Source organism: Thunnus thynnus, chromosome 10, assembly GCF_963924715.1.
Source record: "Thunnus thynnus chromosome 10, fThuThy2.1, whole genome shotgun sequence".
NCBI classification, from domain to species: Eukaryota; Metazoa; Chordata; class Actinopteri; order Scombriformes; family Scombridae; genus Thunnus; species Thunnus thynnus.
This window is the reverse complement of record NC_089526.1, coordinates 8,081,691-8,097,031: the sequence shown is the minus strand read 5'-3', so window position 1 is coordinate 8,097,031 and position 15,341 is coordinate 8,081,691. Positions and strand designations below refer to the sequence as shown.

The 15,341-nt window shown below is 39.2% G+C and overlaps 1 protein-coding gene across 1 annotated transcript in view; it reads right to left on the bottom strand.

The window, feature by feature from the left end:
* The window catches only part of mtmr11 (myotubularin related protein 11), a 30,894-nt gene extending 19,013 nt beyond the window's left edge, over positions 1–11,881 (bottom strand). Inside the window, exons 1-2 of the mRNA XM_067600713.1 lie at positions 11,344–11,881; positions 3,721–3,790 (exon numbers count right to left, since the gene is read on the bottom strand). Of these exons, the coding sequence (XP_067456814.1) occupies positions 3,721–3,790; positions 11,344–11,400 (127 nt within the window). The 5' untranslated portion in view covers positions 11,401–11,881. The remainder of the gene's footprint in view (positions 1–3,720; positions 3,791–11,343) is intronic.
* Positions 11,882–15,341: the final 3,460 nt, after the last annotated feature.

Here is a 15,341-nt window from a genome sequence, read left to right as displayed (position 1 = left end):
AAATGCCACATTTACAGCAGACTAAAAGTAAGTAATTTTAGCTCACAGAGTAGCTAATATTGACCTCAATGGAAAAAGAGAATAACGGTTTTTTAAAAAAGCATGGCATTTCTGCCAGTGCTCATCTGTCTTCTTCTCTTGCTTAATATAAAACAGGTTTTCATGGACAGCTGTGTTTCTAATCTGCCTGGAATGAAGATGGAGTGAGAGGGAAATAGCAAGAAAGTGAAGGAGGAGAGACGTAAGAGAACAGTATGAAGGAGTTGGAAATGGGAGATGAAGTTGAAAGCTGGCAGGGAGGAAAAAAAAAAAAAAGTAAAGGCAGACGACATTTCACAGTGAAATGTTAACAGCTAAGAATAGGATCCCTGTGTGTGTTGTGAAGGACCAGCAGTCAGAGTCTGGAAAGTATTTGATCAAAACTGCTGGAAAACAAATTAGCTGGGTAAGTGAATGAAATAAGGAAGGAAGTGTGTGTGTGTGTGTATGTGTGTGTGTGTAAAGAGTCATGTGTGCAATGCATGAACGTGTGTGACTTTAGTTTGTATATGAATATGTTTGCATGTGTGAAAGCTCAGTGTAAGCCCACAACGTCCTGTGTCATAACAAAACATTACTGAGACAATAAAAAAATCCAGCTTCATTAAAAAGAAAGCTAGAGAAGAAAGACAAAATAAATAGAATTTATATATATATATAAAAAGGATAAAGTAAAAAAAAAAACAAGAAGGAAAATCATAAGGTGGATGTGAGCTGAACCTGGAAAACATCAAGGGAGCGTCTCATAAACATAAACCCATCTCTAAAACACACTCACTCACTCATTTACACATAATCTGCTTTAGTGAAGAGTGCTGAAAGTCACTATTGATGTGCAGTGTTAAAAAAAACTAGCCTGTCTCAGATCACGGCCCTCTGGTCTGCTGCCATTCTTATTAAAAGCTCCTGTACTGTAGGGGGTTGCTGACACAAGAATATGAGCCAGGCTCAGGAAATAACCTACGCTACTGCAGCAGCAGCAGCAGAAGAGAGTTTCTGTAGCTCTCTACTATCCAGCAGATTATCACTGGTATTAAGAGGGTTGACCTTTTGTAGATGTAGCTGAAAAAAAAAAAAAAAAAACGCTCTCTGGAGCAGGGGTTAGAACAGTTGAGGTTAGGGTGGTCCATGAAGGATTCTGGTAGACACAACTTTTTGTGAGGCAGCTGGATTTGCGAGATCACAACATGACGTGCGAATCCAGCTTGTCGGGCCGTGATCTTGCGAATCCAGCTGCCTTGCGAGATAAGATGGTTCGTCCAATTACCTGCCAAATATTTTTTGAAAGCGGCTGCCCTTTTCCAAACAGTTTCCAAGGACGACGTCTTAAATGGTTCTGTGTTACAAACCATCTGGGGCATCAGGTTAAGACACAGTCGGAGGATCGTCTTTTATGTTTAACACGCGTAGAAGGAGAGTAAGGATTTATGGTATAAATTCACCTACTTCCAAGGTACGTGGAGAAGGAAAGAAGTCTGAGGGTATCAAGACAAGAGAGCAACACTTGCAGTATTAAGAACAATTCTCATAATAAATACAATAATAAAATTGTTCTTCACACCCTTTAATACGTAAAAGAAAACATGACATTGTAGTTCAACAAGCAGCCAGCCAACAGTTTGGAGGTATTTATTGACCATCAACAGCTGCAGGATTTCCCATACATTCATTTATTTGTGGCGGCCTGCCACAATATCAACATTGCTCTCTCTCTCTCTCTCTCTCTCTCTCTCTCTCTCTCTCTCTCTCTCAAACACATGACAATGGTTTTGTCTGTGAATAGCCTGATGTTATACACTCCAGTACAGTAGGTGTGCACCTTAAGGCTGGTTTGTAGTCCACCAGTAAAAGAAGAAGAGGAGAGGTAGGCTATATATGGTTGTTGGCTTTTCCCCGGTTTTCTCCGCAGAGAAGACTCTGACAAGTTAGTCTGTCTATGTACTAAACACAATGTCAGAGACTGAACTCTTCAAATAAGTTATGAGCAAGCATGCAGGGCTTGAGCGGACCTCCTGTTGTCCCAGGAAGGATGTAACATTAAATCAAGTTGAAAAAAAAGGACAAAGTGTGTAAAAACTGAACAAGTCCAACTCCAGACAGTGTGTGTGTGTGTGTTGACGTTAAGTTAGCTAGTTATTTAATAATCTTTTTTTTTTTCACCACAATTAATTCTGTGGGAAACACTGAGCTAGCTTATGTTAGCCCCAGTGACTGCACGAAATCCTGTCCTGTCAGTGAAGCTGCATTGGTCTCACAGCCTCAAACTCTGAACTAAACCAGTTGGTGATTCTTCAACGTTAGCAAGCCAGCTACAGATGTTGCAGAACATGCAAAGAAGACAACATTGCAGTTCCCAAGTCTTTGGTGGCCACAAACTGTGTCTCCACACCAAGCTAGCACATACTGGACCAGTCTGTCCACCATATCAGCTCTCCATTAAACTACCAGAAAGACAACAAATATATCAAGGTCGAAAGTAGTGAGGACCCTAACTGTAATTTAATTACTGAATTACAAATTGTAATCCCTTACACTACTTGTTATTGAAAAAGGTAATCACATTACTGTTACAAAGTAATGAATTACTGCCTAAAACTGAGTAATCACTTTGTAAGCATCTACCAGTGCTTCCACTGTAATTGTACAGGCCTGGCGGGCCACCAGGCCAACGAGAACCCCCGCCAGGCCAAGAAAATATTTTTTTAATGCCAAAAATAACATCAAATATCCATTCACTCGGAAACCAATAGCATTTGGGAGCCTCTGTGCAGCGCTGTTCCGAAACATGAGTTAACGTCTGTGTCGTTGCCTAAGAAACTCTTGGTAGCGTAGCTCTGTTAAGGAATAGGGCAGTACGTAATATGTGTGTGTCGCGGGTGAGTGAGTGGTTGAGTGAGAGAGCGAGTGGCAGAAAAGTGACGGTGAATGCGAGTGGAGCAGAGGAAAAGGTTAGCAGTAAGTTGTCAATCTGGTGCTAAATGTACAGTACAGACTGCAGTGAGTCAGTTAAAAAATGTTGCAGCTTGTCAAGACCAAGAAAAGTCACGTGTATTGTTTCCCCGAGTGCTGGAAAAGTGAAGGAGTTCAAAAGTTAGCAACAATGGGTTAGCCTAACCTGAAGACGCTAAACACAGAAATAGAGAACGGAGAAATATGTGGCTGTGTGATATAAATATGTGACTTTTGCTCAGCGCGTTAGCTTTTCAACAGCAGATCTTTTACCATCTCAAGGAAAAGCACCTGCTGTGACATTCCTGGTCCAGGTGTGGCTACAAGTTCAATATGGGCATGTCAAACCACAGAGAACAATGAATGCAGTAGCACTTTTCTGCCAAATGTTATTGAGTGTTGATATTTCAGCAGTGCAGTAGCAACAGTGGCAGTTGTCCATTTAAATTTGTGCTGCCATGTGTTATATCATTTAGTGCCTTCACATGTTTGTTGTGTTAAGCTGCAAACTGTTTGTTACAGTAGACTTTTTATTTATTTTCTAATTGCAAGATGGATAGTTTTGTCAAAAGTAGAAGTTTAAGAAGTACAATAAAAACAAGTTATAATAAGGCAGCTTTGGTAAGAATTTATATTTTCATTATAGTAAGAACTATGCCACCGACATCCCCTCATATTTAAAAAGCTTTCATAGATGACCACATACATCAGCTCATAAAAGCACAATCTTACCTGGTAGGCAGCGTAATCCAAACACATCTCGACTCCTCGCGTTCGTCCCGCTCTGACTCAGCATCCTCTCCTGTGAAGGGAAAACAGAGCTGACATTAACACCATGTAATCCCTCTATTTGCAGAAGTGGCTGCTGTTTATTCAAACACAGTATTTCACAATGCAACATTTTGTTAAACACGTCTCATAAGAACTCAGAAAACTATGTGAGCAGTGTTCATTTAAATGGAATACTGTTCTATTTTTAACCCTATGCCGCAGAATCATCAAATTGTTTACCCAAAGAAACAGACTAAACAGCACACACACACAGAGAGCCTTATGTCACCTTTGTTCCTGATCATATTTAATCAAGGCGCTGCCTGCTTCTCTCATCAAAGCCTCGCTCGCCTCAGTGGACCCATTTCCAAAGACAAAGAAACAAAGCCACCGCACAATGCTTCATGATTCGAAGTTTCCATGTTGCTGTTTGTTCCTGCTTTCCTCTATGGAACTCATGAGATCTTGTGTATTTGAGACTATTCTACAAGAAACATCCAGCCCCACAGAGCAACAAGGGTTACTATAATCAGACGACGTGCTTACTAGCACATATGGATCCACTTAACTTTGCTACTAACCCCCCTTTGTGAAGACCATTTACATTTATCGGCTAGAAATCCCATAATATGCCGAGGCCTGTAATGTGAGAGGACGATATGATTATACAGGTGGCGGACAAGCTTTAGAGTAGTACAGAAATAGAGGAAAAGGCCCTGAGTTGACATCCAAGAAAACTATACATTGTACAGTTTCAAACTACTCCCTCAGCGATTCTGGTTGAGTTTTGCTCACAGTGAAACTATTTATCATGGTTTCATTTAAGGCACCGGCTTTATCACGACAACACAGCAGCTATTTCTTTGAGTCAGCAAGTACATGTGAGCGATAACAATGAATCCACTCAAGTCACTAATGTTATGCCAACAGTTTTGCAGGGTGGTGAATTCTGTGTTAGCAGCCTGCTCATAAAAACCTGAGACTCTAAGGTTGTAAGCCCTCTATAAAAAAAAAAAACAAGGAACGTTTAACAAAGAGGAACTTTGCTCCTTGAAAAGATAGTAAAATCTCACTTTCATGGATGGTTGTTTTCTTTGCATGTGAGAACACGCCTCAGTCTCACATAATAACAGCTATGTTGGTCCACAGTGAAAAACATATTAGTTTCACAATAACAGCTGTAAAATTGTGAGATGCCTACTTTTTTTTTTTTTTGGCCTATTCTTTTCTAGCGGCCTGTGTCCACATCATGTGACTGTCAAGTTTCTGTCTGCGAAAGCAAAACAAAAAAGTAATTTTTTACACATTTTAATGTGAGACTGGGGTTGGAGAACATGTGGCTACATCAAAGAGAAACTCACAGACTTTCACTTTGATGCTGATGCTATCTCGATGGAACATTTTTTTAGGGCTGCAACTAACAATTATTTTCATTATCGATTAATCTGTTGCTTATTTTTCTGATTGATCAATTAGTCATTTGGTCTGTAAAATTGTGAAAAAAAGTATTTCCCAAAGCCAAAGTCCTAAAATGTTTTGTCCCAACTAACAGTCCAACCAAACTAACCAAAGATATTCAGTTTATTATCATAGAGGACTAAGGAAACCAGGAAATATTCACATTTAAGAAACTGGAATCAGAGCATTTGGAATTTTTTTTTCTGAAAAACGGACTCATTAGTTGACGATTAATTTTCTTTCGGTCAACTAATCGACTCATAATTGCAGCTATACATTTTTTCAGTATTTTCATACTTTTTGCTGCAATATTTTGCAATAAAATGGTTCTATACATCCAACTCCAAAGTCTGTAGGGAATTAGCCAACATCATGGACTTCTTCCTGACATTGATTTCTAGGCTGTGTTTATTCTAAGACATTTGAAATATGGTTACACTTCCAACAACTTTACTGACCATATTTAAAGGCCAAAGCTATGTGTTGGCAAAAACCGCTGGAGAAAAACAAGACTTTTTTAATTATAAGGCAGGACACTAAACATTTTACAAGACTTACTTTAAGCTTGCCAGAGCATTGTTCATTTTTTTTTTACATCTGGCTTTTAAATGTATTTTGCTTTCCCTCTGTCTCTCCATCAACACCCACAGAAAACCCACAGCTGAATTCCTCATACTCTTTTAAGAACATCAGAGGCTATTCAGATCTTGTTTTGTCATTCCTTTCATAAGTCTTGGGCCTTAGCTCTGTCCTCTGAAGGTCGATAAGACTGACAGACTTGTGCCTCAGGGTCAAATGAACTCAACAGATAACACTGCAATGCACAAGTAGCAGTGGCACTCAACTGTAGGCTAGCCTATGTACATAATGTGATAAATGTGGTAAGAAGAGAGCTGCTTCTAGCAAAAAAAAAAAAAAAAAAAAAGATTTCTGGACTCAGTGAATGTGACAGTTTAAAAATAGCTACAGCAAATGCATTTGAGATTTGAGCTGTTCTCCTCCACTTATATGTTTTGCAATACAGAGGTAAACCAGGCGACACAGATAAGGAAAAGAGGAATGAGATAACATCTAGGCATAAACTTAAAACACAACATTTACAAAGTAAGTCTGCTCAGAAGTCTCTGAGTCACATATCACGCAAAAAGAAACACATTTCCAGGGCTGTGTGTGTGCTTTTTGCTGACATTTCACTTATTTGCCTTTCATTGTGTGGCTTCGGCATCCCCGCTGTATAACTGCCTCTTCCTCCCCTGTGCCGCCTCTCTGCCCCACTTTTGCCCTCCCCTGCTTCCCTCCCTTCATCCTCAGGGACAGTGGCCAAGGCTTATTGCAGTTTCCATTGCTCATGGCTTCCCCTTGCTACTGCGGCCAGACTTCAGCAGTAAGCGTGCGTGTTCCTGGGTCTGGAACATACTTCTCTCTCCCTAAACAACATGCAAAACTCACAAGGAAAAGAGATGGGAATTTTGAAGGGACGATGGAGGAATAGCAATCTTCTATAGCATCTTAATCTCTAAAAATTTGAATCTTCTATCATGTCTTAGAATCTGATTTGACGTGGAACAGTTGACAACGCGATTAGATGAGTAGATAATTTGATATATTTAGTTAGTAAGATAATTAGACAGTTGCTTCACTACAATTCAGTTTCCAAACAACCTTCTGGAGGGAAAGTTTATTTTCATCTGAGGCCGCCACTTCTTTTGACAAAAATCTAACATTAAAAAAGCATTAAAAAAAAAAAAGAAGAACGGTCTCAAGCATTTGATTTTCAATTCCAAACAAGACTGAATTACTGAGTCTGTTTTGAAAGCTACTCTTACTGAGAAACGCTCTGCTTGTGGCTTCTAAAATATACATTCGCTTTTAGCCACTGTTCACTGAACTGTGAAGGATCAAAGCCCATTTATTTGTATTGTGATCTCCACTTCCTCACATGAAAGGGGACAGTCATATGACATTGTGATTTGGCTTGGAAGGAAACTTAGGACGTGACGCAGTTTTGCTAAATGTGGCACGCTTTAAAGTGTTTCCCCTTTTTTCCATTCAGAATAAATTCTGAGATTTTTTTTTTTTTGTCTAGAGAAATAAAATCAACTGAGTCGTCTCATCGTTTCTGGATAGCCGGCAGATCTGTAAAGAAATACTGTATTTGCTACAGTCGAAACAGAAGACCTCATATCAAATATATTCATGCGCTGAAAAGAAAAACCCCCCAAGGGCAAAACAAAAGAAAAAAAACTGCCTTGAATGTAATCAGCAGTTCACAGCAGAATGAGGTCCTCAGTGGAAATCTATTTTCTAGTGCAGTGTGGTGGATTCCAGCACAAGCTGCATTTTAGCCTCGATATGAGAAAACACAGAAATACCACAGACAGATCTTGACATATAGAGTAAAATAATAAATCAATGTTTCATGAACTGGGAATTCTTGTGGTTAATATTTAATACGAGGATTTCTGCATGGCACTATATCCAGCTTTTAACCCCGTTCTATTGCAAAAGCCTGCAGCAATTAGCATAACTTTCCCTGTTGTAACTTCTCATTCTGAAACCTTCCATTATAAACACTTGGCAACACGGGGGAATATTCACATCAGTGCCCAAACTCTCAGTTGTTCATTATAACACCATCAGTCAGACTTCTAGACGCAAAACAAATGGATAATTACTGGCTCTTTTTCACGGTATCCCTGCTTAACGATTTGTGAATCATTGTCTCATAACGTTTGCATCCTCATTATCTCTTCCTTTTATTTTTGCGGATGCAGTGTGCAGTGCTGACAGAGAGTAAAGCCAGGCTTGTTGCGGTTGCTGATGCACTGTGACATTGGTAAGGGAAGGCTCAAAGGTCATTTAAAGCCAAATAAAACAGTGTTTGAGGCCTTGATTATTACATGACGATAGTTATTCAACAAGATTAAAAGTATATAGTCTTGCTAGCCACTCTGTGAGGCTGATAATAGGCAAAGCTAGTGTCAGCATGCAAATATGTGCTCAATGAAAATGCTATCATGCTAATGATTGATGATCAGGTTAATCATCAATACACACAAAGTACAGCTAGGCTGATGGGCATTTGTTAAAAACCCAAATATCGAAAAAACGAAAATTTTGACCTGATGATGGTGCGATATTAAAAGTTATTACAACTCATACTGAGGGGGCACGAATGTCTGAGCCAAATTTCATAGTTTTTGAGACATTTCACTCAAAACCACATATGTCAACGTGCTGGTGGCACTAGAGGAGAAGTCAGTGGATCGCCAAAGTCAGTAGGAATCATCGTCTGGGCAGCCAGCGTGTACAAATCCACACACTATTTGATTTGACAGCATTTTCATCAGCTTTTCATCAGTCACTGTAATGCCTGTCAGTGGAGCCCTGACATACCAAACTCATACCGTACTGCATTAGCTATATTCTGGGATTCTTCTTTTGGCTACACAGACCATTCTGCGACTACAAAGTTAACACGTCTGATGCCGACAACAACAGCCGGCGTGTCCATCAACAACAGCAGCATTTATGCCTCATGGTCTCTGGAGCGCACTTGTGTCTCTAAACCCATCACTAACAGCTCATCACTGCAGATGAGTGTCAGCTCAATGGCTTAAGTGAAAACCTAATGCTGAATATTGAACATTCTCAGTGCCTCATAATCGTCTCTTGTATGAATTTGACAGGCACTTACTCTGACTGCTAAGATCCCAGAAGTGAGATTATCACTTATCACAACAGACAAACGACCCAGCCTCTTCAGACCAGGCTCTTTTGCGAGTGAATAACACTGCTGGTTAATTATCACCCAACGCCGGATCGATACACCCTCTGATGGGACCATAAATCTGCTCTGACATTAAGAAGAAGCTGTTGTTGTGCTCTGTTTAAGCGGTGGAAGCTCTAGCAACTCAGGGGCCGGTAGCGAATGTGATGTCTGAGTCCTATGGGAATGGGTGTGGGTGTGTCTGTACTGCTTTGACCCACTCCTATCAGGCTTGCATCTTCAGCCACTCTGAATAGAGCTCAGATGATCCCTCCTCTGGCATTTTTTGCTTCTGTGGAGCTTTGTGCTGTGTGCCTTTCCTGCTGACTGCTTCAAAGCTGGCTGGGAGATGCAGATAGAGTGAACACAAGGGGATAGACGCAGCCAAAATAAGCCTGGATATGCCGGCCATCCTGTCAAGATGCAGGCCTGAGCTTCCTCATGTAGCGTTTAGGACTGCAACTATTTTAATCATTTTTCAAGAAAAATGCCAAACATTCTCTGGATCAAGCTTCTCAAAACGGGATGATTTCCTGTTTTTCTTTGTCATATGACACTGAATTAAATATTTTTAGGTTTTAGACTGTAAGTTAGACAAAACAAGGAAACTGAAGACATCACCGTGGCCTCTGGGAAATTGTGAGCATCATTCTTTTCATAGCCGAAACAATGAATCCAGAAAATAATTGGTAGATACTTCGATAATGAAAATAACAAATAATCGCTGTTGTTTTCTTCATACCTCTCAGGTTCATAGTTTCTATCAGCCAAAACGGCTTAAGCACAACGCTCTGATAACAGAGGAGAAGATTCACCAGCACATGGAGACTGCAACACCATCTGGTCCAAATTCAGCCTCTGATTGGATTCAGTTTTCCAAAGCAGTCTTAACACATGCTCATGGAGAGGAAACCCATATGAGTGTGTGGGTGGCCTGTGCATATAATCTACACAGCTTACCACTCTACATTACCATATCTTTGGTTCAGCCACATTCTCATACTTGGACAGTGGTGGAACGCACTGGTAGGGGGGGTTGTGATGATTTCGGCGCCTCTCGTTTTGAGGTAATCAAATTCAAAACTCCTCCACCACCCAACTGCTGTCTCCATGGCGACAGACAGATGTTGTGTAGTGCACATCACCCCCCCCACCCCCACTCCACATGCGAGCCTCGCCCCAGGGCAGAGTAAAGGGGCATCTGTTCTTGTTTTCCCCCTGCGGCTGCTGAAAATAACCAGGGAGAAACAAAAAGCCAGGCAACAAAAAAAGACGGTGCCAAGAGACTGCTCCCAAAGGAACAGGCTACTCTGAACACATTCATACTGTGCGTACACATTGCTTTGTGCTGTCTATCAAACTAATGAGTCCACCTACTCTATCCTCTCAGATGCTCCTTAACAAGAACATCTTACTGATCATTTGAGATGCAGTAGTGCAAGGATTTCACCGTCAGCTTCTCAAAGCTGTCGTATCATGTGACCTTTTCAAGCTTTGGCAAATTACAGCAGCTGAAACTGGCTATAGCTTTTGGATGCACAGTTCTCTAGAGATGATGAGTGTGAATACCATTAGTCTTAGTGTACAACAATGTAATCCCATATGAAGGATCAAAGACTGATGATATTATGCTATGTATTCTTACAGTAATGATGTATCTCCCTGTTGTGCGGACAAAAGGAAACAGCAGCCATATAAAGCCTAGTTTCCTCCTGCAAAGCTGCCATCCTTAGTTGTGAACAGAAATAACTACATTCAGGGGCAGCAGGTTTCTAATCTAGCCAGACTGCAAACTACCTGACTACTCATTTATAGCACAGCATGATGAATGATGGCTGGTGTTTCCTGCATTGTGACATTGCCTGCATCCTGACCCTTTTGGTTTTCAATCACATGAGGAGTGTTGAGTTATGTACTACAAAGCAAAGCAGTAAGATGTGATGTGACAAACTTCCATCTGAATGACTTGAAAATCATTACTCAACTGGAATACATACACTCTACACACTGATGCTTTTAATATAGTGTAAACTCCCACAACAGATGTAAAAAAAGGAAGCTATACAAATAAAAGGAAAACTGGCTTTAGCGTGAGCTGCATTTTCATCATCAAAAGCTTAGAAAATGACATCTGCTGCGTATCAAAAGACAATTACCACTAATAGAATTTAAAGCGCCATTACTCAGACTGAGTTTGTTATTTCTAAATTAAGTTAGTAGCTCAGTCTTTAGCAGTATAAACGGGATACAATTAGTTAGTGTTAGGGTTAGGCTTACACTCAACAGGGCTAACTAGTTAGCGTCAGTTAGCTAACCTAACTTAATGATACGCCTGCCAAATATCGTCATGACCTTACCTTGATATCTGGGAGCATTTGTCTGACTTTGAACGTTGTTTTAGATCCAGTCAACATTTTTAACGACAGGTCAACTCGAGTTAATTAAAAAAAAAAGAAAATACGAGCGAAATAAAGCCCACTGAAAGAAAATATTTTTTTAAAAAAAATGTGTGATATTATCAGGTAACGGTCGTGTTGTTAGCGTTCTCCTCTTTCCATTTTTATCCAAGAAAAACCGTTAAAAAAAAAAAAAAAACAGGTCCGGAGTCCAGTAACGGCTAGCCTGTATCACCGGCTGCAACAACAGAGGTGTTCAGTGTGGACAAGCAAACTATTTTCGCTCTTTTCATCGCTATTCGCACTGACAGCCTCTGTGTCCTGACCGCACGAAAAACAACAGCACACCCAGCTGAAATGTACCATCAGTCACTGGACTATTAATACTGTTAGTGTTAGTCACTCGCGGAGAGATGTGTTCACCGTTACTGACGCTTTGCTACCCATTGCTTTCTATTTGTTTATTCGTTCGCCATAGTGAAACACATACTGGTGGAAAAAAAAAAAAAAAAAAAAAGCTAAGTGCAGCAGTGGAGCTCCTTAAAGGGCCAGTACATCTGGATCATCAAAAAGTGCACTGAAAGCCCCAAACTGACAGTAAGAGTCAGCAAATCTCAGCAAAAATGCACTTACAGTATTAAAAAGTAAAAACCCTCGTTATGAGCAGAGGTGGAAAGCACATTTACTCAAGTGTTGTATTTCAGTATAATTTTGAGGTACTTGTACTTTGCTTGAGTCTGCTACTTTCTACTTCCACTCCACTACATCTCAGAGGGACATATTGTACTTTCTACTCCACTACATTTATTTGACAGCTTTGGTTATTTTTCAGATGAAGATTTGACACAACGGATAATATAACAAGCTTTTAAAATACAACACATAGTTTAAAGATGAAACCAGTGGTTTCCAGTCTTTTTTGGCTTTTGATGTCTTATAAAAAAAAGCAGTGTGTAGTCGGGGTCACATTTCAGATGTCTGTGAGGTGTTAACAGCTCCACCAAATAGTGATTTTTCCTTTTAAACTTCTCACATGGTTTCATTTCAATAAATGTTCAAATGATCAAATATTTCAACAAATATCAAAGATGAAAGTAAAAGTCCAAATAATTGAAAACAGATTTGTGTTGCAGAATTTTGTTTTTTCTTCTTTCCCTCTCCCATTAATCATCCCACTACCCCTCAGATTTATCTGGTGACTCTTTGGAGGGGCCCGACCCCTAGGTTTGGAACCACTGGACTAAACTAAACTAAACTGTATATAAAGTAGTTGAAACTAGCTCCACCTCCAGCGGCTACAACAGTAATGTAAGCAGTCACATGCTGTTTACACACTCATGCTTCAGTATTAATAATCTAATGATGTCATATATAATAATATATCAGCCAGAGGGACCAAACCAATACTAATAAGTACATTTTGCTGTTAATACTTATGTACTTTTACTTAAGTAGGATTTTTATGCATTATTTTTACTTGTAATAAGAATATTTTTACATTGCTGTATTGGTACTTTTACTGAAGGATTTGAATACTTCTTCCTGGTTGTTGTGGAAAACACTGGTTATTTTTCACCACTGCAAGTCATATTAAACTGTATAATTATTTTCAAATTCCTTAAACTTATGATTTATGGTGTCCAAGCTCATTTATCTGGTCTGGTCTTGTTCTGATATAAAATTACCGTTTGATATAACTGTGTCGTTTGTTGACGCACCTGACAAATCTGTTTAAAGTGGTTCACGTTTGACTTTGGTCTCCAACGGTGTTGCCTGCATGATCTGTTTGGCCTTTAATGACATCCATGGAAACAGCTTTTTGTGATGCACACACTTATGAATGAGTCAATTTTGCTTTTCACAATCGGTGATTATGAAATGACTTTGGCTTTGTACTCAGGAAACTTAATTTTAAGGGTCTAAATTGAGGAAGTATCTGATCCAGTCAGCCAACATCCATAAAACACGTTAAACTCTTGACCTTCTGGTGTTTCCAGCATTCAAAACCCGTCCAGAAAAATAAAATATTCTAGTTAATTTACCATCTACAGCCTCTTTTGGCTCAGCAGTACCTTTTGATGATCCTTCAGCAAGTCTGTGTGGGGACTGGCTCCTCTTCTCTCTTCATCCAAACTCGTGGCAAGAAACCACCAATGGTTCTCTTTAAGACCAGTACAGGAGACCAATTCAGAAAAAAAAAATTCCTTTCCAGCTAGAACAGGGAAAGTCTGAATAATCCTGAGCGGCAGTCTGTCCTGCTGAACAGGTGGGGAGCCAGTGTCCTTGTGAACTATAATAGAGAGGTCTGGATTTTTGACCACATGGGAAACTGTTCAATATTACATAAGGGTCTCCGATTTCTCTAATACATAAAACAGTCCCAGACACAGGACCTTGCATCATCTGAGCTGGAGGTATTCAACAATGTATAATGCAACAAGGTTAGGGTAATACAGAATGACAGATAACTAGTATTAACAGTATAATATAAGGATAAGCTTTCTTTCCATTTATTTCTGTGCCATTGAAATGTTTCTGAGTGTTTTTTATGTCTCTACTGCTCAGGTTTTCTATAATAGTGATGATGATAATTTCGGCAGGACATATGACTGACACCATCATCCTAAAACCTTATACAAGCTGAGTTTGGGGTTTTAATTATAAAGAAAATGTAAAATAAATGTTGACCAATCCAAGCTACCAGCTAGTCCTTATACTTAATGTATGGATAAAAATATAAAGTGCGTAAAACCAGCTTTTTATTATTATTATATGCATTTTGTTGAAAAAGAATTACACTACAGAAATTTATTCAAGAATACCTTCCATTATATATTTTAAGGAATAAATCCCAGTTCTGTGATAATGTGGTTATTGCTTTAATGATCCAGGACTCTGTAGATAACAAGAGGTGTTTTCATAGGAAATAGAGAACAGAGGAAGCATAGCGTTCTTGAAATACAATGAGAATTTATTCAAACGGTGCAAAAAAAATTAATAATTATAATAATAATAACCTAACATAAAATCTGATGTTCTTTCTATCCAGATTGCACTGTCACACAGCCTTAGGGCTCTCCTCTCAAAAAAAAAAAAAAAAAAAAATCAAAACATTAAAACAATAAAAAATAAAAACAGATCAAAATACCAGGACAACTGAAATCAAGTTAAAATAATGCACAAATTTGGTAAAATGGATTGCCATTTACATGCAACAGTTCCAGTCCCATGCAACTCGAAGTATTCCATGTTAATGTCACTGATGATGAATATTCTGTTCCCACAGAAATGACAGTATTGTACAAGATATAAAAATATATATCGGGTCAGTTGTGTTGCAAAACAAATTCTGAGCCATTTCTCTTCTGGTCTGGAGGAAACGAGCTGGGTCAACAAGAACATTACTGTCATGTTTTAGCATAGCACGGATTGGTGGCTGTAGAAAAAAAGTAAACGAAATTTACAAATCAAAAAAAAAAAAAAGCAACAAACAACTAAAAGCCAGACTGCTGGACAACTAGCCATGTCAGAAAGAACATCCTAAAATCGTCTCAACTAAACATTCCACAAGGAAACCTATTAAAAAAATCTCACTATAAATATATATTCTCAAATGGTATCTTGTTAGGTCAGCATTAAGGAAATTAGTTTGCAGTGAGACAGCCTCGAGTATCGAGAGGCTCGTCTGGGAGTCGCTTTCGACAGCCAAAATGTCACTTTCTGGTAAACACCGATTCTACCCCAAATCCAGTCTCTTACAAGCTTATCATCCACACCTGTTTTTAGATCCAACAATATACATTCTTACCCTTTTAAAAACACTGTAAAACTTTGGGCTTACAAAAATAACTTGGAACATATTTATACAACCTCTCATTGTTTTTTTCTTAAATACAAAAAAGTGTTTGTAGCCTAAGTCTGATGTTTTACATGTTTCTGAGGCATCCCTGTCAGCTAAT